This window comes from Tursiops truncatus, chromosome 21, assembly GCF_011762595.2.
Source record: "Tursiops truncatus isolate mTurTru1 chromosome 21, mTurTru1.mat.Y, whole genome shotgun sequence".
Classification (NCBI taxonomy): domain Eukaryota; kingdom Metazoa; phylum Chordata; class Mammalia; order Artiodactyla; family Delphinidae; genus Tursiops; species Tursiops truncatus.
In genome coordinates this window covers 9,556,937-9,584,022 of record NC_047054.1, presented here as the reverse complement: position 1 = coordinate 9,584,022, position 27,086 = coordinate 9,556,937, and the positions used below count along the sequence as shown (strand labels likewise).

Here is a 27,086-nt window from a genome sequence, read left to right as displayed (position 1 = left end):
GCTACTTTATTTAATACTAGAAAGAAAGCATAGAATAATATCTCTACCATCACAAATGTATCACCATATTGATCCCTTGGTTTCGAGACTTCATAGGAATCAGAGCAAAGAACGGCCCACCCTCAGGTCTCAAAAACCTCCCCCAGCTTAAGTCTTCCCGCCCACCAACTCGCCAAAGACTCATTTTCCTTAAAGCACCAGGAAATTCTGTTAAACGGCAAATATTACCTTAGCTAAGAGCATCAAAGCATCCATTGTCATAAAATGTATTAGTTATAAACTATCTGTCAGAAAACAGGTCTGCGGAACTAAGGAATTAAGGGGAGATCTTAGAACAGAAGGCTCAGTCCTACAGAGATACGCAGGCTAGCTTTTACATGAAAAGGTCAGGCAAGAAAGGGGTGTGAATGAAAAAGAAATTTTTAAAAACTAGTAAGATGGAGGGAGAGGTCAATATGAGCACTTCCTTCTTAAATTTGCTAGCTCTGATCCAGACTTATCTGCTACGAGATAAACGAACAAAAACAATTCTCAAGTTAAATAAGTTACAGTAAGGAACACAGAGTAATGCAAGGGGATAAGAAGGAATTCCCAACAACACACCCAATTCAGGCGCTCTTGTCAAAGGGAAGCTCTGCAATCACTAAATTAAGGATCTTCTTTTACTCAATCAAATCTAAGATATTATGGATTTTAAGTCATCATGGGTTTTAAATTTAGATTATTTAAAGATTTTCCCACAGATTACAATGAGAATATACACACAGTATGATAAAGCTGGAAGGATTGGTTGAAAGAGTTTACATAAAAATACAATTTACAGGTAAGGAAGAGAAAGATAAAATGACTTGCCTGGGTTAGCACAGCTACCTTGTTTAAAACCTGGGGCCGGGGACTTCCCTGGTGGTGCAGTGGTTAAGAACCTGCCTGCCAATGCAGGGGAAATGGGTTTAAGCCCTGGTCCAGGAAGATCCCACATGCCGTGGAGCAACTAAGCCCGTGTTCCACAACTACCGGGCCTGCGCTCTAGAGCCCATGAGCCACAACTACTGAGCCTATGCTCTAGAGCCCACGAGCCACAACTACTGAGCCCACACACCTAGAGCCCGTGCTCCGCCACAAGAGAAGCCACCATAGTGAGAAGCCGGTGCACTGCAACGAAGAGTAGCCCCCGCTCGCAGCAACTAGAGAAAGCCCGAGTGCAGCAAAGAAGACCCAATGCAGCCCAAAATAGATAAGTAAATAAATTTATAAAAAACAACAACAACAAGAAAAAGTAACACCTAGGGCCGGAGAACGGACCTGATTCCCAAGTGAGACCACTTTCTGCTCTACAGGAGCCCAGGCCACCTGTGGTTCAGTGTCAGTTTTTTGGTTGTTGTCTTTGTTATTTTTTCTTTATCAAAATCTTCAATGAATGCAATGGGAAATTATCAGAGGAGTAAAAGAAAATGTAGTGCTGATAAAAATCAAACTTCTGGGAAAAGCCAAGCTCTAAAATTTCTCTTGTGCTTAAATTTATGATCAGCTATTTCAACCACCTGAAATATACATAGTGTGTGTGTGTGTGTGTGTGTGTGTATGTGTGTGTGTGTGTGTGTGTGTGTGTGTGTGTGAGAGAGAGAGAGAGACAGAGAGAGAGAGAGAGAGAAGCATAATAAAAATTTGCAAATGGAAAACAAAATAACATAGACATATGGACATCATTTTGGACAAAGTATTGAAAATAATTGAATTATAACCTTTGGCTTTCCAAAGCCACTGCTTTGCCAAGGCAATGTATCAGTGTGAAGGCTGCTAAGTATTTTGCAAAATATTCAGCTCAAATTACTGAATGTAATAAATGTCCTTTACGATCAAGATCTCAGAGTATTGCCTGCCAATGTCTTGTCTCCTCACCATTTTCTCTGAGATTTCACTCTAATAATCATTTGTTCATTCTCGCAAACCTTAATTTCTCTGCCACTCACTGAAGCGTGCCCAGCGTCCTGCTTCCTTACAATTCTCATCTGGGGAGAACACCGAATGAAATGACATTTCTCTGGCAGGTTAAATGGGAAAGATGACATCCATTCTACAAGCACACAGGAAACCCTACCTTGAAAGGATTCAGACCCAGGAGGCCAAAACAGAACAGCTTTATAACTACTTCTGTTAAATCTGGAAGCTTATTGCACAAGTGAACCCTGATTCCCAGGACTTAAGAAGGTCCCACTTCATGTTGTCTATCAACAACTGGGAATCTTTTTTGGCCTCGAGCTGTAGGTTTTAGACCCTAGAGTGTCCTAACATCAGGCTATGTGGCACAGCTCAAAACAGAGGTTGGCACTCTATTAAAAATGGAATTCTTACACTTCCGATTCAATGAAGAATAGATGGAACAATTCTCATAGACTTATAAATTCAGGCTTATGGGATGAAGGCAGTTTTCTGCTAAAATCCAGTATTCATTCATCTATTCATTCATCCAGAAATTCCGCATGATAACTATTACATGGCAGATATTCCTCAGATAATTTTTAAACGTCAGTTAGCTAAATGTATACAACTTTCAAGACCTGGAGAATTTTCTTACTTTTGGCATAGCTGAAGGGAGTAAAGTTTCTTGTGTTTTTGCTTGTTTTGTTTTTTATTGTACTAACATAGCTTTATATTGTCTGACAACCCAGACCAATGATCACATCCTCATATCATGAAATTTACCTCCTGTTTGAGAGCACAGGTTTTAAAGTCAGACATCTGACTCAGCTCTAGCCTCTGGCATTCGCCAGCTCCATGACCTGAGTTACTTAATGACTCGTTTCACTGCTCTCAGGCTAATACTACTCACCCCAAAGGTAACTGTGACGACTGCATGAAGTAATGTGTACAACACCATTAGCACTGTACTGACACCATGTAGACACTCAGTAAACGACAGAATATTAACTTTATGTGCACGCATCTATACACACAATTTTTACTTATTTCTTTTGTAAATAAAGATATGAATTGCAAGGAACAACTCCTTTTAATACATTTGTTAAAAGAGAGCAAAATGTAAATCAGAAGGAAGCTGGTTTATTTCTATCACATATCTCATGAGAGAGTTGTCATTTTGGTTTCAAATAAATGGAAGAGACACTCCAATTTCCATTGTTGCAGCCTCCTTTAATAGTGCAAAATCCATGTGGGATTTTTTCTTTTCATATTTAAGGCCTTAAAAGGAGCAATTTTTCTTGTCTCTGCAAGTTTAAAACACTTCTCTTATTGTTTCCTACTTCTTTCAAATACTTGTTCTCCGAAACTTACAATGGCTCCTTCTTTCTGCTGCTCCTCAGAGGCTCCAACATCTCACCATTTGCTTTTCTTTTTTCTTTTTTTTTTTGTTTCCCCTTCAAAAAGCTCAGTGATTCCTGGGCTTGAACTATGGCCTTAGACTTGTGATTCTCATATCTTGACATCCACGTTATCACCAGCTGCCTACTGAATTTCCACTTGGGCTCTGCCCACGCCTCAAGCCAGATTTGTGCATATCCTAGGTTGGTAGCTGTCCCTCACACAGCTGTCCTGACAGACTGCCTCAGTAAACCGTTCTCCCAGTAATTCGGTAAGTCGAGCGAGGTCCTTTTTTTTTTTTTTTTTTTTTTGTGGTACGCGGGCCTCTCACTGTTGTGGCCTCTCCCGCTGCGGAGCACAGGCGCCGGACGCGCAGGCTCAGCGGCCATGGCTCATGGGCCCAGCCGCTCCGCGGCATGTGGGATCTTCCCGGACTGGGGCACGAACCCGTGTCCCCTGCATCAGCAGGCGGACTCTCAACCACTGCGCCACCAGGGAACCCCAAGCGAGATCCTTTGATTCAGCAGGAAGTAGGAGGGTTCTTTCCTCCTACTGCTCTCATGTGGTTGACTGACAATCATTGTCTGAATATTTAAAAGTTTACTTCACACTCTCTTTTTTCTCATTTCCCATTACCAGTATCCTAGTTCGCATCCCCATTACCTCAAAATGGTCTATCTTTCTGTTATCTGGACCCCACTTGCAGGGCTAGGGCAAACCCAGAGGAAGGCCACCCATAACAGTATAAAACAGGGAAGAGAATGAGTGTCCTGAAGCAGGGTTTCCTGTGGTCTGGTTAAGGTAAGAGCCATGTTAGGTAATAAGGTCTGAAATGGGGCATCCAGGAGGTAATCCAATAGGTACCCAGATGGTAATCAAAAAGACAGAGCCGAACCTCAAATATGACAGGAGCATCGCCACGTATGAAGGACTGCTGATCAGCTCTGGAGCTGGAGAGCGGATGAAATGCACGGTAAAGAAGAGGATGTGGTGAGAGGTGCAGAAGGGGATCTGAGCTGCAAGAAAAAACGGCAACCCTCTCTCACACTCTGCCTCAGGTGCATGGAAGGAAAAAGCCAGTTTCCCAAATGGTGACCTGTGAATTGCTGAGGGGTCTTAAGTATACACTGCAAGCATATGAGAGTTTCTGATTAAGACATATGTATATATGTGTGCCTTTATATATGTATATGCACATATAGTCAAAAATTACGAGAATATTCTAGATTGTCTAGATTACTATCTATAATTGGGTTCTACTATATATCAGGGCTTGCATTTGCTCTTGTATTTATAATCATGTTGGAGCCACGTAATTTGTTATAATCTAAGGAGAAAAATGCCAGAGGCAGACAATATAGAAATCATGGGCCTGCTTCTAGTGAAAGCCAAATGACTTTACAGCAGGTAATAAAAATATAAGCTATATAGTTGTTCATATGGTGAAAATGATAAAAAGGTTGATTCTTAATATTGTATGTATGTGTATATAACTGGCCAAGTCACACTTTTCTTAAGCATAAAAGAGATTCCGTAAGAGATTAAACCTGAGGTGGCATCTGTGTTATAGTGAAAGGCTCCCTGCAGATGCAAACCTGGAGTCGTCCGTGTGAACACTGACACCAGTGGTTCTCGTGGCCACGAATTCCTGCTCTGAAGTCCATTAAATTCCGCAAATATTTTAACAGTTATCATCTTGGCTTAAGCATTTTCACGTGTAAGATGAAGAAGCTGAACTACGTCATCTCTACAGCCTTATCTCTAAATGTTCATGATTCTACCCAAAGTCTCCCTCAGCACACACAAGACAGACGTGTCTGTCCTATCCTCCATTCCCTTCCCTCCACATTGCTGTACAGCGTGATTTCTAAACCATCACAAAATGAGTATGGCAAGTGAAAGTACAGAGGAAGATCTAGCTCCCTCTTACACGTTTTCTGAATTTGTGCGGTATTATCTAAGCGCGGTAGAGCAGCAAGCATGTTCTCTGACTCCCAGCAGACCATTATTTTACTTTTGAAAGTCAACATAGAATTATTTTGTTTAACAAACATTTTAAAACATAGATAAATGTTTGCATGGCTGTTAATGGTGTCTAACCCTGTACTGGGGTCCAGTTCTGAACCATCTGAGATCCCATGAGTAAAACGGAGTTATTATTAGGCCGCCATCTTTAAACAGCAGACATTCCATTAATCACTCAAGCAGACCCAAGGTGACATTTTCATGATCGGCCTAAGGAGGACCTCGGTAAAAGTGGCATTTGAATATAATACGGCTCAAGAATGTGTCTTGTAATAAGCACCTCCCAGGGAACAAAAGCCAGGAACACTGTTGGATTTAATCAATGAGCCTTGCATATCTTTGTTAATGGGTCAGAAGAGACCACGCCCTCAGCTAATGAGTTACACTTGCTTCAGGCATGAATCGTGCAAGATGGTTTACAAGCATTTTGAGTTTGATTAGCAAAGAGTTATCTAATCCCATCAATTTGTCCTGTAGAAACTACCAGTTTCTTTTTAGTAATAATATAGATGATATACAAAATGAATAAATAAGTTCACATTTAAAACAATATTTAATAGGGGATAAAATTAGGCTCAAAAATGTCTGCATCGCAAAGAACAAGCCATCTCCGCCACTGTCTTCTAAACAAAACTTCACCATTTTCAGCGTGTTGGAATCATGTAACATAACGTGATCATCCCAAGGAGAGCATGGAAGCCCCCATGAACGTTTATTTCAGGGAACAAGTCCAGGGAGACTTTCGAGGCCATGTTGCGCATTGTTATGTTTCCAGGCATGTTTTCAGGACACAAAGCAAATCTAAACGTCCTGCGTAGCCTGGTCCACGTCTTTGCTTCATGCCCATCACCCAAAGGTGAGCACTGGTGTGGAAACATTACCACTGTGCACACGTGGATGTGGAATGAAAGCTTGTGCCATGATTTCAAATCAATCTCAACTTAAAACGCTATAGGAAACAAGGCTGAGAGTTGAAAGAACATGGATTCAGACCTAGGAGAGTCTGAGTTTGTTATTTGTCTGTTTACGACTTGGAAATTTACCTGACTTATCTGAGCTTTGATTCCTCATCTGTAAAAGGAGAAACATCAACGTTCCTTACAGGCTAGTGTGGCAGAATGTACAGTATAAGCCACACGGCAAAACATCAGGCACGTTATCAGGACTCGAGCTCTCTTTCACTATGAAAAAAAATAACTTTCCTTCAGACTTAATATAAAGGGAAGCATTCTTCAACTCTCTAGATTAGGGTCAACTAAAAACTAAACAGGATGAAGGAATGTTTTCCCTTCCATCACAAATACAGAGGAAACATTTGATAGTGAATCCCTCAGATCCCTCATGCCACCATCAAGAGAAATTACGTGGTTCTGGGCCAAAAGTGGCGGGACTTGGAGGGCAATGCTGGCTGTGCCTGGTGCCCCAGTGCCTCCTCAAAGAGCCACACCAGGTTCCAGGCTCAGGAGAAGCAGCACCGAGCACCGGAGTCAGAGAAGCATCCACACCAGGAGGAGGTGGGCTCAGATGAAGTCACTGAGAAATCGCTCACCTGCAAACAACATTCTCACCTTTATCAGTAGAACACCTAGCATTCCTTGGTCAAATACACAATTCCTCCCATTGTGACAAGTTCTTTTACTTGTATGACCTCATTTAATCTCAAAAATACCCCAATAAGTAAATTAAATTATTATTTTTTATTACTACTATGATGGTTAATATTACTTGTCAGCTTTACTGGGCTAAAGGGTGCCTAGGAGCTGGTCAAACATTATTCCTGGGGTGTGTCTGTGAGGATGTATGCAGACTAGATTAGCATTTGCTTCTCAGAGGAGTGAAGAGCACCCGCCCCCATTCGGGTGGGCGTCATCCAATCCTGAGGCCTCAGTACAACCAGAAGGCAGAGGAAGGCGGAATTCGCTCCCTCTGCTTGAGCTGGGACGCCCAGCTTGTCCCACTCTTACGTCGGGGCTCCCCGCACTTTCCCTGCTGCCCCTCCCACTGGATTCCCTGGTACTTGGACTGAATCACACCACTGGCTGCCTGGGCCTCCAGCCTGCAGACTGCAGGTCACTGGGCTTCTCTGCTCCGTCAGCAGCAGTAGGGGACCTGGGCTTCTCTGCTCCGTCACCATGAGGACCAGCTCCTACAGTAAGCCGCCCCTTGTGCACATCTGCGCACACCCTACCGTTGCTGCTTCTCTAGAGAACCCTGACTGATATGACAACTAAGGAAAATGAGCATTAGGAATGTCCTGCAAATTGCCCCAATTCTTATAACTAGTAAACAGCTGTGTCGGAGGGCATCTCTCAGGGTATCTGATGCCAAAGCAGGTATCTCAGCTACTGTCCTGTACTGTCGCCAAGGTGCCATCTGCTCTATTTCAGTGTATTCATATCTTTTTTATTTTCAATGTCCAACCACCGGCAATAAATAAATAGATGGATAAATAAATAGGTCAGAATACATTTTCAAAGTGTAAATCTGAAAATATAAAGGCCACGTTGAATTTGAGAATTAATGATATTTCTGGACCCTTTTTTTTGTTTGTGTTTTATTTCCCTTGTCTTCTCTGATTTCCCAAACACTAAGCAACGTCTCACGTGATGCTCAGCCAGCATCCAATACACCATTAATACTGGGCTGAAGGCTGAGTGAGAAAATCATAATAAGAGAGGTGGTAAAGGGCTGGAATCACCTCCAGGTCCGTGGGATTTAACAGGTCACACTGTTTTTATTTGTTTTATGAGGACAGGTGTGAAGTCAGACACTTTAGAAAGAGCATTTACTAGCATAAGAAATATCCACCCATTTGTCTTGAGGGATAAAGGCGAGCACTTCTGAAAACGAGGGCAGACAGAGGGAAGTAATGGCTTGTATGTACAGACACTAACTCAAACAGATGGGCAACTTAAAAACACAGGCAGTTCTGAAATGGAAAATGAACCTCTTGAAGATATTTAGTACATCGTAGCCCAAGGAAGGAAAAAAACACAAAAAACACCTAATCATTTGAAGCAAACAGAAGAGCTCTGGAAGGGAAGGGACCCAGTACGTGGGCAGACAAATGACTAAAGACAAAGAGAGGCTCTGACTTGGCAAATGCTGCCACTTGACCGTTTCCTTAGGGGCAAATCCATTGCTTCCGCAAGGCTGTAGGAAGCAGCTGACGCCCACCCCTCTGCTTTGGAGAGTCACAGGAAGGCACAGGTGTGAACGTTTAAAAAGAAAAGGGCCACTTCTTAGGAACAAAGAAATAAAACAAAGTTCCATTCAATAAAAAGCAAGACCCTGGGGACAGAAGCTGAAGGAAAGCAGTGACACTTCTGTGTGTTACATGCCAGCTCTGACCCAGTTACCTCTGGTCACTGCCCCACAGAGATCACCCTCCTGTGGGGATGGGACCCTAATGCACCTTCAGTCTGGTGTCATGAGAACTCGCCAGGGATCAGAACACTTTGTTTATGGCGGGTTTTCATGGGATCTGGAATCCTGGGGCATATTTCATCTAACTTGGTAGGTGGGATGACAGGACAGGAACCTGCTCTGGAACCTCATCAAATCATTGCACATGCTGCTCTGATCAGGGACAGCTCCCTTAACCTGTTTCAGCCTTAGCTTCGCCACCTGCAAAATAAGGACAATAAAGACCCTTGGAAACGGCTGCCAGTGCTCAGCTCAACTTAGTTGGACAGTGCGCACAGCATCAATGCACGGTCCTCCGACTTTCATGAGTGAAACAGCGGAGCCGCAGAGGAGAGCAAGGTGCCTGGCAGAGTGTGGACCATTAAATATGTTTTTAACAAAATGAACTCTGTGGGTCTAATAAATTCTCAAAACTGCTGACCTGAAATTTTGGCTGCATTTTACTAAAAAAAAAAAAAAATAAAGAACACAGAAAATAGACAAGCAATAAACATGTGATGCAACTATGAAAGGTTGTTAAGAAGGATGATGGAACTAAGGAAACTAGGCAATTTCACTGTAAAAAATAATGTAAATATTTTGTGACTTCCGTTTTCCCCTATATATGTCCAGAAAGAAAATCTCATGACCTTCTGTCACTAATTTCTCCAGTTTTTCACAATTTGCAAACTTTCTTGCCCCAAGATCCAAACACTGCTGCTGGAGTTGATTCAGTTCTTGCTGCTGAGGTGGAGAGGAGAGGGGTAGGGATTTCACGGGGCAGAGAGGGGATCACACGCGCTGGTCCATTTGGGCTGCCACAGCAGAGACCGCATACCTGGGGCTTGAACAACAGAAATGTGTGATCACACAGTTCTGGGGGCCAGCAGTTGGAGATCAAGGTGTCAGCAGGATTAGTTCCTTCTGAGGGGCTTGAGGAAGACTGCTCCTTCCTCCTTGGCGTGTAGATGGCTGTCTTCAACCTGTGTCTTCACAAGGTCTGCCCTCTGGGTCCCAATTTCCCTCTCTTATCATGACAGCAGTCATGTTGGAGTGGGGCCCACCCTAATGACCTCATTTTCACTTGGTCACCTCTGTAAAGACCCTTTATCCAAATACAGTCACATTTTGAGGTCCTGGGGGTTAGGACGCCAACATATCTCTTTTGAGGGGGGCACAATTCAGCCCTGACACCTGTAGCAGTCAGACACGCCTGAGGTGCGCTCTGCCTGGTGTCACACACCTAACCACAGGGCTCTCCAGGCTGTATGCCTTGTGCACAGGGCTGTTCTTCTGGAGGCTATTCCTGTAGTGTGGTTATTACTGTATTTGAAAGTTGAAGATGACATCACCACTGGCCGAATTTCAAGCTGTGTTTCTTGCCGATAATACCATTTATGTTAGAAGCCTTACTGAGGAAAGCGATTCATGAGAGAGTGGAGCCATACACACTTATTCGTAAGCTCGCATCGATGCCAAGTATGGTCCAGGCACTGTGCAAAATGCTGGGATTCACATTTAGACAAAATCCCTCTCTTTAAGAATGGGGATTGTTAACACGTGTTCCTTAGACACCTGCGCCAAGTTTACCTGGGGTGCTTGTACGATTGCAGATTCCAGCTCCTTGGGACCCGCAGAGTCAGATTTGGGGGGCACTTGGAAGTTAGGGATCTATACGCCAGATGGTTCTTGTGAACTTTGAAGAACCACTGGTCCAGGAGAAGCAATCTACAGACACACAGGACAAAAGGCAGTGGCGAGGTCACAGCACGCACAAGAGGGTGCTCAGGACCCAGGGTAGGGGCACCTCAGTCCCCCAGAGACAGAGAAGCTTGGGGACTTGATGAGGAGCAATTAAAAGGCGATCGGCAATCCACATACAGACAAAGCGCTCCTCTGTCTCATTTTGAGTATTGTGAAAAATCAGAGAAACCTATTCCCAGCTCAGTTAATTAAATATTATTGATGTTAACTAGACATTTGTAAAATCTCTGCTTGAAAGCACGTCAACAAGTACTTCCTGAAGACACTCACTGATGAAATTATGTTTCTATCTTGTAAGGTTCCTTTTTTAGGGATGCCTGTTAGTACCTGGCTCCAGCGTAAAGATTTCATGTCAACTGTTTCATTTAACCCTTCAAACATGCCAGGTGGGGGAGTATTCTTATCCCTGCTCACAGAAGAAGCTAAACCTCAGTGAATTGTGTTGCCTGTCCAGGGTCATGGCGCCAGTAACTACTGGGAATGGGAGGGATCCTTGCCTAAATTGGGAGATTCTGACTGTGAAATGCCCAAGATCTAATCACTCAACTCAAATCCCATAAGAAGATCATGAGCAAATGGAATAAACCTCAGTTTACAATATACTTAGTGGGATTTGGCAAATTTTTGGCTTTATGAACTATGTGGATTCATAACCTAATATATTAGAATATAGTTGACATAATGACTATAACCTGTATTCTCACATGTATATATATACATATTCATATACATACATATTTTCATATATATCATAACATGTGATTTGTTTTGCTTTTAAAATGATTTTAAAAACATTATTTTTAAATTTCTAAAAACACTGCACTATTATCATATCACATAGAAGCTTGAACATTTCATAGAAGCAAATAAATATGTATAAAAAAACAAGACAAAAGTCATAACTTCTTATGCATTTTATGCCCATAGGTAAAAGTTTTTGAGATTTACAAAATAACTCAAGTTTTATACCAGAACACCAAACATATCCTCTGAACTTTTGACAATGTTGCTATCTTTTTAAGTTACAAAAAGAACAATTTTCTTCTGAAAGATGCCCTTTCAGTGGATAGAAATAATGTTCACAGAGGGAATACTCATGGTATAGTAGAAATAATGTAGATTTTGGAATCTGAAGGACATGGGTTCAAATCCCACCCCTGGTGTTTAGTCCTGTGTTTCTTGAGTAACGTTGCCTCTGAGCACCAGTGTCCACAGGATTAAAGAGAATAAGAGGACGCATCCCCAGCTCAGTCCCGGGCTCACGGCAGACCTATATGCACCTCCCCGCCCAGCCACCCATCTCCTGCCTTATCCATACCCTTTACACTAGCAAATATTAGCACATATCAGCAGAGTGCAGGCGTCTATATCTTTCCATCTTAAAGTTCAGACTTTACGAACAGAGGCTTAACCATGTCATTTGTGAGAATGATGGTTTTCCCTATGCTTCATTGCCTGCAAAACGTAAGCGAAGCATAAACAATACACAAGATCAAGTCCAAGCCAGAGCTCCGACTCACCAAGTGCTCTGAAAATCACGGCTCTGAGATAAAGAGCTACATGGGAACTACTCTCTCTGTGACACAGGAAACTTGAAAGCCAAGCCCTGTAAGGTACCACTTTAACTGGATCTTTGAGATAATACAGAAAATTTCAATTCTAATTTTGGCTTCCCTCCAAGATGAATAAGATTAGTGTATTGATAAGGGAAACAGCTGCTGGGCAGAGTTTCTTGGTTGAAGGCAGGAAATGAAGCCTGAAGGGCAAAAGATATGCCTGGTTTATCGAGGAGGATAAAAGCCAGTACAGGTTTTCTGAGAGAAGTCATTTCAAATGTCAAGGAAAGGGAGAAAAGCTGAAGTTCTCTGAAACGATGCAACACATCTGGCCTGCTGTGTGTTCTTCCTCACAGGTGATGGGCAGTGAAGGGTCCTGTTTGCTGCTGAGCCCTGCCCGGGACTGTCTGAGCGCTTGAACCCTCTCAACAATTCTCAGAGCTTGGCATCAAAGATCCTGTTTTACATGGCAGGAACCAGGTTTAGGGAGATTAGCACTCCCTGCCCATCACATGACTATTTTTCTCTCAAATTCTGTGCTTCTAAGATGTCACCAGCAGAAAGTCAATGAAAATGAGAAAACAAAGCAGATTAGGGCACAAGATAAGTCATCTTCAATGGAAAAAACAAAAAAATCAGAACTTCAATGGAAAAAAAAAAATCAGAACTTCCCTGGTGGCGCACTGGTTAAGAATCTGCCTGCCAATGCAGGGGACACAGGTTTGATCCCTGGTCCGGGGAGATCCCACATGCCGCGGAGCAACTAAGCCCTGCAGCACAACTACTGAGCCTGCGCTCTAGAGCCCGCGAGCCACAACTACTGAAGCCCGCGCTCCTAGAGCCCATCCTCCGCAACAAGAGAAGCCACCACACACTGCAACGAAGACCCAGTGCAGCCAAAAATAAATAAATAAATAAATAAGAAAAAAAGAATCATTCTCAAATACCTGTCATTAATTTACACTTCTTTTTTTTTTCATTCAAACACTGCCCTGACACATGTTCTGCTGGGGCCTAGGGCAGCACATTCGTGGTCACATGACCAGCACTGGGGGCCCCAAAGGGCCTGACCCCACCCCTCAGCTTTCCACCTCACTCATTTACTAGAAGGCAAGTGTCGCATTTTTAGTAAACATTTCAAAGTATTATTTTGCACAATTAAAAAAAAAAAACTAACATCCTAGTGCAGTTAGAGAATGTGTAAGTTGTTTCTGTTCCTCTGTCAGCATAAAAGAAATGCTGTTCAAATCACTGAGAAATATTATACCCACTCCAGAAGGATAACTGAAATATTAAATAGTATATTGTAATATTAAATATATAAAATGTATAAATATATTAAATAAATATTAAATAGTAGGCTCCCAGTGCCACAAAGGGGTATTTGTCCATTTATTTATTTGTTTGTTTCCAGTTTTCAAGTCCCCTATCTTCAAATAAAATAATTAAAGTAACTATAAGATCAAACCTTTGATTCTGGTAAGAGTCTCAAACTATTGCACCATTACTCTTGCATCAGTAATTAGATGGGTTGCAGGCTTTACAGTTGCTGTTGACCCAATGTGATCTTCTCTCAAAGGGTGTCAGATGCTACTTGTTTTCTGGTGGAGCTATTTAGTTTGAAATTTATTGCAGCAGATAATTTTTTAATTATATATTTTTTCATTTGACTTGCTCCTTATGGAACCTACAAAGTCAAACCTCCTCTCATGAGAAACAAATAAGGATGCACTCAGTATCCTGAACTAACTTAAACTACTGCCTCCTTACTGATACTTTTAGAAGCTGCATCTTCTCTGAGCACATGTAATGGAAGGCCGCACCTCAACACTGATTTTGTTAGCCTGCTTTTTCTCACTTGTCCTAATTTCACTGAGTGGTGCCTCAATATTCCCAGCAATCAAAACCAGAAAACTATTTGTCATTCCGTATTTTTCTCTCTTCCTGACCCTTTACATTCCATCACAAGGGCCTGCTGATTCTGTTTTCTAAATATTTTCAACACCTGTTTTCTTTCAAACCTATTTTCACTGTATTTATCAAGGTCTTCATCATGGCTCCAATGCGTATTTCTAAAATTTCTAAGCACCCTTGTAATTTAGACAGGATTCTGTCCAATCATCTACCACACTACTAAAAGATATTTCCAAAATGCAGATGTGACTGTGTCTTTTTTGCCCTTTAATAGACTGAAGTCAACCACAGGAGAGAGAGTAAAAGCTATGTAAACTCAGTTGAGGTCTCCCACAATGGCCCCTACTTGCTGCTCCAACAGCATTTCCATCAGTGCTACCCCTTCAAATCCTAACTCAGCTGTCCCATGATGGGAAAAACATCCTGAAAAAATACCTTCTGCTCCATCTCTATTCAGTGTGTATCTTCTCTTGCTTAATGTCATACTGAATTGTAGTTACTGATTCATGAGTCCATCTCTCCTAACGGACCATCAGAACGTTAAGAGTTGGGAGTGTGTCTTGGTACCTGCAGTGCCTAATTCAGAGGTAAGTTTGAATTGAAATAAAAAGCATGAAAACAGCTGTATCATCTTTAATGCTTGCATTAAGTTTTAAACCTACAACTACAACTGTAATCTACAAACACAGACATATGATTAATGTCACTTTGCCTCTGTATGAACATGTATATATAAACAAAATGTCAAAAACTTGTACAGAGTATACCCTCTCTATAAACTGGACCCTACATCTACTTTAATCTTTGGAACAGTGTGCTTGAGGTCTATAGGTTTCAGAGGTAAAGCTTGTACCTTTATCCTTATAAATGTGCTACAGGTTAATCCTCATTTTCCAATTTTATATCTAATGTGAATATAACATCTTGGGCAAGAAAATAAAAGAGTTTGAGCTGTCTTGAGAGGGAATAGTGTGATGGTATGCATTTAGATGATGCTTTGGCAAAGTCTTTTTCGCTTATAGAATTCCAAGAATTTTAAAGAAAGAGTTCACCCACTCTTTAATTTCATACCCTACCATCGTGAACTGCCAGCAGTTCAGGACCACATAGATACTGATCATCCATCTATATCTATTAACTCTCTTTGGACCCAAAAACTACTTTGAAAAAATTATCTTCAATTATCTAAAAACTGAAAAAAAATTAATCTAAATACAATTTAGATGGTTGGTACAAGGAGGGAATTAAAAATCCACAAAGGCTCATTCTGACTATATTGAAGGAGGCCAATGTTTTTCTGTAAGTTAGATGAGTATTTACATTATGGAAAACTTCTGTGTTCTATAAGTAACAAAAGGAAAGCGAATGATTAATGCTAAACAAATCAAGTTTCCCATTATTAAATACCATAACAATTACACATTTATATTATGAACTGTATTAAATTCAGTTCAATCAGCTCTAAGGCTCTTCAACTGTAAGTAAAACACTGTTAAGGTATAAATTGCCAATATATATGTTATATAAGCCTATTCTGTTTAAAATTTTACGATGTTTTCTCAATGGCCTTCACCTATTGGAGTAAACATTTTTACTATTTATTTTAAAAGATTTATTTTTAAAATGATGAAAATGCTTGTGTAGCTGTACCAAATAATTTAGATGGTTTAAAAAAGCCTATTTTTCACCATGTTTTTTTATTTTTAAACATTACAGCCTCACATATGATGAAAATATTTTATACATTATTGTAATCAAAATGCTATTTTACACAAATTGGAAAGAACTAAGAGAAGACTAAAGAAACTGTTCCATAGTAAATGAATTTAAACACCTAAAATATAGATTACTTAGAACTGGTGTCTGCAAAATTTTGTTTTAAGTATAATTTCTTTTGGCCAGACACATTTTGATTCAAACGCTGAAGAGGCAGGCAGAAGATCTGGATTCTAGACCAACATTTTTATGATTATTAATAAATCACTTAACTTTTATGTGCCTCAGTTAAAAAAACATAAAAATAAGCAAATTAAACTAGATTATTTTTAAGGGCCCTCCAGGTTTTACAGGTCATAGTTTATGAAACAACAACAACAAAAAAAAAAACAAGATCATATTGACTCCCCAGTTATCAGAATGGTTAACAGAAAGTGCAGAAGACTGTGGATTTATAGTGGGAAGATGATGCTTCTGAAATATTTTATAATTTGAGAACACAATCACATCGGGCATTTATATTCCAATTTACCACCTAGAACATGGTGTGTGATTCTAACATTCCACGTCCCTGATGGCATTACTTTGGGGTTACGTGAAACACAGAGAAGAGATACACTGACCACGTTCAATCAAATCCTTCAGCTGAAACTGCAAAGATTCCAGAAGGATCTGGTTTTCAGTGCTCTATTTCTATTTCTGAGTCATTTAATTCAGCATCAAATAGTTCTGCTGAGCGAGAAAATGGGGAAAGGAGAGGGAAGTGGAAACTTATCAACAAGACACATCCCAGGCATTCTCTGGTTCCTTTTCAACCATGCAGCAGAAGAGCAAGCCATCCCTCCATCGAGTCAACAATGTTCAGAACTCCTCACGTGTCAGGGAGATAAACTAACGTCTGCCTGGACTGTCATTTCTCATGTGTCTGTCTTGTCACATGACAGTCTCTTTCCAGGATCTTCTTGGGCTTCTACCCTGAGAGCAGATTCCATTTAGGGCCCTGTCTAGGGACTCAACCTCTAGAGGCCAAGATTTGGGAACTCTTGCCAATCCTGGTCTCAGCCATTTTCCTTGTTCAGTCCACAATGCCAAGGACATGCAGCCCACAGGGCTGCTCTCTGAGCAATGGATTCTATGCCATAGGCAGAGAGTAACAGAACATTTAAAGAAAATGAGAAGCATTTCTTCTTTTGAAAGAAAAAGTACTCTTCTTAAAAAAAAACATCAATCCTAACGAAACAAGCCTATTAGATCTTCATGTTTATCTTACATTAAAGAAGAAAATCTGGAGGTACAACATAAATGATGCAAGCTGGGTGTCTGATTAACTTCTTGCAGTTAAAGACACATACAATAATTGTGATAAATATCTATTATTGTCTCATAGAGCAATACCAGAAAATCTAATATCTAATGAAAAAAGAGAAACAAGGAAACCAATATGAGGTTTCATTCATAAATTGCAATTAGCTTTCAAAGACCAATATATTTCGTTATGCATATAAATCTCGATAAGAGAAAACTGAAAATTTCATGACTTCAAAGCCTTCAATTAAAATTAAAATGCCTTATTTGAAAATTTGATTTTTTATGCACATGAAAGATAAAATGAAAAAAAATCATGAAATATTGAAATCAACTTTAACAAGTCCTATATTTAAGTGACCTAATGAAAATGAAATATGCAGTGTGTGGCTCAAAGTATGAGTTTTTAATCTAAGAAAAGGGAAAATGAGCTTTAGTAATTGATTTTCTTCTAATTAATACAATTGTCAAGAAAAATTATTTTGAATCTGAGTTGGATAACACATTTTTAAGTTTCAAAATGAAATATAAGTATTAGAATAATTCTACCCAGCATCTGGTGAGTGTTCAACCATTCTACGAATTCAGGCTATAAAGCTAAATCGAGCTGAGTGCAAATGTCGGAAGTGTTTGCACAGTCAGCAGAAAGTTTAATTTGTACTTTTATGAACTCACATTCATTTTTTCCTTACTTTTTAACCATAATCACAGCTCTTGTACATTTCAGAGTGTGATTAAAATAAGAAAAATAAATTGAACTCAAGTTTGGGGATGAAAACACACATTTCTTACCCTGGCAGAGTGGAGCGAGGGAATCCCACTGATACATGCCAACTGGATTTCGTCTACAGGTTGCGTTGCTATGGCCAATCATCCGATATCCAGGCTTGCAAAAATAATGCACTTTACTTCCAACTTCTCCTGTAGTCCTATTCAAAACACCACCATTCTTCAGGGTGTGGGTCAAGCTGCAGTAAGGTGCTATGGGCACACAAACACACATACACAAAACCAATAAATAAATGTTGCATTTCCCTTGATAAGAGATATAAATGAAATATCTCTATTGTTAAAATAGTGGGAAATCAGCATCAACACGGAAACTTGTACTCAAAGCATCCTCAGACACAAAAGTGCTGGTGAGGGTGTGGGGCAACAGGAACTCTCATCATGGCGGGTGGGGATGCAGGATGGCGCAGCCACTTGGGAGGACAGTTTGGCAGCTTCTTGCAAAACAAACACACTCTTATCATATGACCCAGCAATCACACTCCTTTGTGTTTACCCAAAGGAGTTGAAAGCTTATGTCCACAGAGACACTTGCACACAGATGTTCATAGCAGCATTATTCAGAGTTGTCAAAACTCAGAAGCAACCAAGACGCCTGTCAGTAGGTGAATAAATAAACAAACTGTGGTACATCCAATGTTTCTTTTTATTCAGTGCTAGAAAGAAATGGTCTATCAACCCATGAAGAGACATGGAAGAACCTTCAATGTATGTGAGTGAGTGAAAGAAACCAACCTGAAAAGGCTACAGGCTGTTGATGCCAATTTTACGACATTCTGGGAAAGGTGAAACTCTGGAGACAGTGAAAAGATCAGTGCTTTCCAGAGGCTGGTGGGGGAAGGATGGTAGAGCACAGAGGATTTTTCAGCAATGAAACTGCTCTGCATGAATCCATGATGGCAGATACATGTCATTTTACATTTGTCCAAACCCACAGAACATCCAACATCAAGAGTGAACCCCAACGTGAACTACGGACTTTGGGTGATAACGATGTGTCAGTGTAGGTTCATTAACAAATGTGCCATCTGGTGAGGATGCTGAAAATGGAGACGGCTGTGCATGTGGGAAGCCAAGGAGTAAAGTGAAAATCTCTGTAACTTCCTCTCAATTTGACAGTGATTTGAAACTTCTAAAAAAAAAAGTCTAAAAAATAAATTAATTAAAAATCCAGAAAAATCTAGGGCCAAAGGTCAAGTTTCTTAAGTTTGAAGTTTAGATTATCTGCGGCTGTTAATCAACGTGATGATGGAATTCTAACTTTCTGACCAAAAAAAAAAAAAAAGAAAAAAGTATCATTAAAATGGAGAAAATAGAAGAATATAACATTTTGCAATCAAGGCCATTAATTTTTTTCCTTGTTGCTGTTAAATGGTCTGAGAATTCTTGAGAATTGTATGATGACGTGGACAGTTAAGCCTCTTTTTTTTTTTTTTTTTTTTGGTATGCGGGCCTCTCACTTTTGTGGCCTCTCCCGTTGCGGAGCACAGGCTCTGGACATGCAGGCTCAGCGGCCATGGCTCACAGGCCCAGCTGTTCCGTGGCATGTGGGATCTTCCTGGACCGGGGCACTAACCTGTGTCCCCTGCATCGGCCAGGGAAGCCCCAAGCCTCTTTTTAACATATGGGATTTGATTACAATCTTTGAAGAAAATGCACTACTTCAGGTCAATGAAAATCTTACAATAGCTTTAATCACCACATTTGTAGGGAGACTTTTTAAAATTAGAGACAGTCATTTGTGAAAATCACAGTCTTACCTACGCAGAACGTAACATTTCAATGGCTAAAAAGCTCTGCATCTTATTTACACATTTAGAGAAAGAAACTCATTTTATACTTACAAGACCAGTTTCACCGCAGCATAAAATCGTATGAACTCCCTTCAGATGAGTAAAACAATAAATTAAAGAAAGCTGTGAAGTCCTGGAGATCCAGGGCTCCTTTTGCAAGAAGAGGTTTTAAATGTACCACTTCCCTGTGGGTGTCCCAAACAGAAAGCACACACACAGGTCTGAATGCTTAATGTTGAACCTTCCCTTAGAAATAAGTTCAGCAGAAACCTTCTGAAGCCTTCACATCATTGCACTGCCCAGAAGCGATGTCTGTGTGTCTGGCCTCGGTTGTCAACCATGTTCCTGTGAGAAGCATCCTCAGAGAACAGTCTCAGCTGGATGAGGTACCATTTCATTTTTTTAATGGACTCATTTTTATTAAGTTAAACTCCACTAACTCTTATACGAAACTCTTGTCCCATTGGCATACCATTTTCCATGTTCAACTGTTGGAGATTAAATGTTGTAAGTTTTGAATGAACCAAAATATTTAGTTTAGGGAAGGTATGAGTATAATCAGGCACCCCAGCTACCAACTACCCAGAATTACGTGCCAGTAAATTAAAATAATAATAATAATGATGATGATGAAAAGCAGGAAGGCCAAGCCGACTGTAGACCCTGCTCCAAGTTCAGAGATAAGATAAAGTCTGAAAGCTCCTGAAGGGGCAGTGGGACCACACGGTGCTTAGGGTGTCACCTGTGAGCTTTGTCACAGTTCAGTCTGTTAAGAGAGAGAATCTAACTCTAACTCTATGGGGTCCAATAATTATTTTCTTTCCTATTGACTGTGTTTCTTCTATCACCAGGCTGTCAGGATATCCCTTCCTTCCTAACTCATCGAGAACAAGATACAGAGGGGCCCAGAGCGGGGAGACACGGCACAGCAAAGCAAAGGGGAAGATTAGAACACGGGCTCCCACCTGTTCGACTCCTGGCTATGTTAAGAATTAAGAGGACCAGGGCCCAATCCTTACATTCTGCTCGTGGTGCGTTGGAAAGGCAGGTGAAGGAGGGAGACACTCGAGTAGGAATCATGATGGAAGACAGCGGGCAGAGTTGGCTATCCTGGGGTTTCTGGGTGGATGTCAGCCAGTCTGTAGTTCTGACTCTCCCATTACTGAAGCTTATTTCACTTACTCTCACTTATTTCATTTAAGGGCCATTTTTTGCTCAACACTCAGCAGTTTATTGAATTGACTTGAACCTCAATGGACAAGCACTTGCTTTTTGTTGTTGTTGTTTTGTTGGTTAATCATGTAGATCAATTATATTGCTCTTAAGCCTGACGACCAATGCTTCACACGTGTAAGGCAAACAAAGGCTTGTGATGCAACACATGCTTATATTATGGGCCGCAGCTCCCTTGCCCACAATATTACAGTTCAGGGATCTTCACTGAATCACTGCTCTGAAATTACTGGTGATGAACTGCTAGCAGAGGTCATTGACTCATCAAATTTTAAGTGAAAATCTGTTCAAAGATCTATCTGTATCTATACCTACAGAGAGATAAATAGATAGGTCCATTCATAGAACAACAGTTTATAGCCTTCTCCGAAATTCTCCTTTTTCCTACTTTCCCAACACTGTTTAACAAAGAGAATCTTCTTGTTCTATAAGGAATGAAAATATCCCTTGAAAGACAGAATTCAAGGTATAATCACATCGCCAGGCTACTAAGTAATTTGCCACAGATAAAACAAGATAAATTATGTTCACCATTATTTCCCCTGCACTGTCCATTTTTGCTCATTGGAAATAAATTCAAACAATTCTACAGGTTTGAGTATTTAGTTTTCAGAACAAGGAATTTGATGAACACAAATCCAATCACTGCCCTAATGCTCTCAATACCCATTCGAATGAAGCGATTTCAACTGTGAGCTCTTTGTTGATAAGCTTTTTGAATGGCTACTTTGAGCAAAGGCGGGAAAACAAAAGTCTGAGCATATTTTATTAAACATTATAGAGGAAGCATGAGTGAATTTCATGCCTCCTGTCCTTACATCAAGAGCTATTTCAAAACCCTGATGCTTTTTACCATTTCATGACGTCTACCAATCAGAGAGAGCTAAAATATTCTTAAAACTACTAAGACCTTTCGCTGTTCCTCCCTCAGGATGTTCCCATCACTGAGGATGTACTACAGACATTGGAATAAGCAACCTCTGGGAGGTACACTGGTCAATGAAATGCACAGAGTGGGCATCTCCCTTGGGAAATATATCTCAATTGTTAGCACGGATACTGTTGAGTGAGACACTGAGAAAAGGTTAGATATTTTTCTTAGTATTTAAAATATCTGAGGAATTTAAATTGTCTGTCTACTGCTTTTGTAGGGCAGTATAAACATTAGGTGTCGGGCTGGTCACATTGACATACCCAGGATCTAATCTCTCATAAATGTATTAACTGATTTAATTAATATACAAAACTACTGACAGAAAGTGATTGAAATATACGGGGAAGGAACAAAATAATTTAAATGTTGACCAGGAAATATATACGTAAACATATTTATTTTGTATATGTTTATATGTGTGTGTGTATATATCTATATATCATGTCTGCACAAAGATAAAGAGACATACGAATATAGAACCAATAAAAAGACATACTGTTAATAGTAAGATGTTATTATTACTTATACAATTAAACGCAGGGACTTCCCTGGTGGTCCAATGGTTAAGAATTCACCTTCCAGTGCAGGAGACATGGGTTTGATCCCTGGTCGGGGAAGTAAGATCCAAGATCGCACATGCTGCGGGACAACTAAGCCCGTGTGCTGCAACTAGAGAAGCCCACAAGCCACAAGGAAGATCCCTGAGTGCCGCAACTAAGACCCAACGCAGCCAAATAAACAAATAAATAAATAAATTTAAATTTAAAAAAATTAAATGTAATATGATTATCTCCTCCTGGTTGTCTCCTTAGCCTTTAAACATATTTTAAAACTAATTTATATTATATTACTTTACTTTGGGGGGAAATATCTTTGCTTTCTGTGGAATGCAATTCAATAGTTTATGATTTTAGCAATAAAACGTTTTAATAGTAATCAACAGATAGTTTATTTTCCCTAATGTAGTTTAGAGATATCACTCAGAGTAATTTCCCATCATATTATTTCTATTGAAGTTAATTATTCATCTTCAGAAATTAGGTTGATACTATAAATCTTTATATATTGTGATTTTTTAATTTAATGCAGATCCTTTGTATTAAAAATACTTTTATATTAAATCTTAACCTCACTTACTAACCTGAATAACGAATCTTGAATCCTTTTTTACTGGTTGCGTGATCAGTGGACCAGCGGAGATATAACTGATTACTCTTGCTTGTAAAATTTGACTGTTCAGTATGGTTTCCACTCAAGACCACTAACAGAGGACTTTGACCAGAAGAGCCTAAATGAAACAGAAAAAACAAAAAAGTTATGATATGAATTAGCACCTACAAAATGCAGACTACCTTTAGCTTTTGATTAAATTGGAGTCTAGCTATACGCTATATAGCTATTTAGTTCCAAAGGAGACAAAGAATTCCAAATAAATAAAGCAGCAGATACATTCCCTGTTAAAAAATAATAATAAAAGAAACAACAGCCAACCAAAATAACTTCAGACATATACGCTACTAATACATAATACTTAAATCGAATAAAAAGTTACCTATAAAACAGCAGTAGTTTAAAAAATGAAAATAGTTTTTACTATTATTAGTATTTACAACATTGAATGGATACAGGGAATGGAAATTTTCATGCAATACTAGTGAAAGTATAAGTTAGTATAATCACTTTGGAGAGCAATTTGGTAATATCCAATACAACTGAAGGTTTTAATTATATTTTTTATAAACACCAACATATGTGCACAATGTTATGTATACAGCAAAACGTTTATTCCAGCATTTTTATGGCAAAATGTAGATCCTAAGTTGTGGTTTGGGGTTTTAAAAAGGTATTTGAAAATCTTTTCAAAGAAATTCTACATAGCATTTAAAATGAATGAACTAGATAAACATGTATCAGTGTAGGTAATGTTTAAAATAGCATATTGACAAGTGAAATCTGTTTGCAGATAAATATAATATGATGGCAATTGTGTAAACATTCAAAAGTGTGCAATATACAAATTGTATGTGAGTGTGTATGTGTGTGTGAGTGTGTACGTGTAGTCTCTGTTACCAAGATGGAAGCTAGCAAGTTCCTCACAAGTGAAGGCCACCATCTTTCTTCTGACACCTTTTTCTCAATTGAGTTCTCTAGTGATTAAAGTCCTATTTTGTTTTTAAATTGAGGAATAAGCACTACTGGAGCCGCAGAGAGCAATAAACTCTTGGGTTATTACAGCTTAAAATCAACATATTCAACTTTTTCCTTTTTTGGTCAACTCAAGAGCTATAAAAGAGCCACTGTCTTTCAAAAAAACAAAACAAAACAGATGCAACGAACATGACGTTTACTTCACCAAAAATGCCAATGCTTAAAAAATTATTCATATAAAATTCTGACCTTTCATTTTACAGAGAACTCTTTGACGGTGAAACACACCTAGTCACAGATCTCTGGTAATTCTGACAGCAACTGCTTTGATATTATCTCTATTATCTATTTTGCTTATGGTTTATAATGGGCTTGATCTGTCTATATTTTGGGAAGATCACATTGTAAATGCTTCAGGCATAAATTATTGATAATGATTTTGCTCCTGAAATAAGAAGACGCAGAAGCACTGCCTGCTAAATTTCAATTCAACCAAGGTGAAACAAAGACACAGGCATACATTTAGAGTGATTATGTCAATACATATAACTATATACTGCATGTATAGGAATATGTAAGCATATACACACACACACACACACACACACACACAGCCCCTGAGGTTAACTGCTTGTCTGTACTTTGTTATGACACCTAATTGGCCTTAAGATAGTTTCCCAGATTCCTCATTGACAAAAGAAGCCCATTTTTGTACGTGGCTAATGCGTTACTTCTTCCCACCCTAAAGACTAAGAGGAGAGTCCTCAGTAGCATGTGTCCATTTTAACGCACCCTTAAAAACCCTCGGAAGATGAAAACATTACCCTTCAGTCCTCTGTTCCTATGTATATAAGTATGAGTTTAATTTCCAATTTAGCAGCTCATCTTTGGAAATACATAAATTGATTGATCGAGTGTCTATCCATAGAAGCAACTTGACTATTATGATTCATCAAGTCACTAAGAGGCATATAAACACACAGAGAATCAATTACAGTAATTTTTTTCACTGAATTGATTGTTATTTATCTGAACTCAATGACAAATCCATCAGAACATGTAAAAACCCTCTTATTATGTACAGCCGTAACTGTATCATGGTCTGCTATCCTGGGCTATGATAATGCTTCTGTACAAAGAAAAATTATTAACATCAGTTCCATTTCAAATTGACAATTCAACCACATAGTATGTTTAAGCATAGCATTGTTATATTAAAAGTTCATTAGAATTGTACAAAAATGCATGACTCATGCTGAAAACAGTATCGGCATTTGTTCAGTAAACTATTTTACTAATCTAAAAAAACTGTACATTAAAGACTCCTATAGCATTTATCACCCAGAAATCTCTGTGAGCCATTACTTTTATATATTTCTAGTAAAATAATCATTTAGACTGATTAAAGTACTTTTAGCCCTCTTAAGTTTCCTAAAATATCTTCTAAATCAATATAATCTTAGAAGAAGGGAAAGGAAGATCTTTTGAAATCATCTGCTTCAAAGCCCCACATTAAAGAATTAAAGAATGATTAAAGTTAATTCAGTACATTTTCAGGGTGTGTCACCAGCATCCTAATGGTTTAAAAGTTGCAACATTAGGAACGGCATGGAAATGTTTTACCTACCGCTTGATCTCTGAGACCACACAAGCCCAAGAATAATTCATTTTCTGTTTGGGGGAGACGTAATATACTTCAAGAAAATATTCAAGTTCTTGCATTACAGAAACATTATAGTGGCATCCTTATTACATTATGCATAGGTCACTGGTATGTGAACAAAGTTTAAAGAGACTTACCATCAAATACTTCCAGTGCATCAAACTGCTTTTCACTTTGGAAAATGTCCACGAAGATGGTGATGTTGTAGTTTGGTTCCACTCTGATGCTCCACGAGCACGTCTGGGAGTTAAAATAGTTGCCTGGATACCCTGGACTAAGGATGACCCCAGAAGATTCTGTCCGGACTTCACTGGCTGGACATTGTGCTAAGGAACAACGCACCAGTAAAAGTTTTCCTTAACAAAATGAATCCAACTTCAAGAGGGTAGTTTCTAACCCTGGATATACAAGCTCATGAAAGAAAACAACAACAACAACAAAGCAATCCTACTGAGATGTGACCAAATGTAATACAGGACACAAACAGAACAGGAAAGCAACATTTTAACATCACCCTATAATTTAAAACATAATTATGTATAATATATATATGTTGATATACAGATGAGATGGAAGAGATTGATAGATGATTGACAGATAGCCATAGATGGATAGGTAAATCCTATTTAACTCTAAGGAGACCAAGAGTCAAAGAGATGAAGTCTGTCAACCTGATCCTAGGGCAGCCAAGCTGAGGTAGCTGCCAACTTGAGAAGCACTGAACCTGGAAGTTTTCTTTACCTGGAGAAGGTGGAGAAGCCATGGTCTGGCTCCTGCTGACCTGCCCTTGGTGAGGGAAGGAGGGACCCCTGACATAGGGACAGTTCATACCATACGTGCCTTTCACTCCTCATCCACAGTCCACAGACCATCCATTCAGGCTATGACTGAATTGCCCACACACCTCACTTAACTCAGGGCAGGTGCCTTGTGGACTCAACCGCAGGATCCCAAGTTTTCAACTAAAGTGTAAGACCTCACCTTTTCAATGTAATATTACAAAAACATTGTGAAATTATACACGATGATAATAAAATTATATTTATTTCTGCCTTTGATTATATTTTTAATTATATTTAGAACAGTAAATTTTAAACATTTGATGTGATTGCTTGGGACTGTGATAAGAGATGAGTCATATGGGACACCTGAGTTTCTACTGTGTAAAGTGGGAGTGATTTCTAATGGGTTAATTTATCGTGCATAAATCATTAAGATAATATGGACACCTTGACACAATTTTCCCTCTCACTTTTTTTCATTATTCAACTACTCCAAGTTAATCACAATAAAACTAATCTGTGTAGGTATGAGTGCAAAAGAAAATCACCAAAGTCTCTTAATCAGTCACTTCTCTCACTGCTAATTTAAGTATCCTACAGAAACAGTTTTTGAATAGATTAAGAGAAAATTATTTCTCTTATTGGTGATGGTTCAACAATAAACAAAGATGTACCAAAACTATTTACAAAATGTTTAAAAAGTTAAATGATCTGCTTTTCCTCAATCGAAAAGAGCTTCTA

The 27,086-nt window shown here is 39.4% G+C and overlaps 1 protein-coding gene across 2 annotated transcripts in view; it reads right to left on the bottom strand.

Moving 5' to 3' along the window:
• CSMD1 (CUB and Sushi multiple domains 1) overlaps window positions 1–27,086 on the bottom strand; it is a 1,403,311-nt gene that overhangs the window by 81,731 nt on the left and 1,294,494 nt on the right. For both annotated transcript variants that reach the window (XM_033848938.2, XM_073798556.1), the window contains exons 46-48: window positions 25,701–25,889; window positions 22,894–23,040; window positions 17,796–17,984 (exon numbers count right to left, since the gene is read on the bottom strand). In XM_033848938.2, coding sequence (XP_033704829.2) covers window positions 17,796–17,984; window positions 22,894–23,040; window positions 25,701–25,889 — 525 coding nt within the window. The remainder of the gene's footprint in view (window positions 1–17,795; window positions 17,985–22,893; window positions 23,041–25,700; window positions 25,890–27,086) is intronic.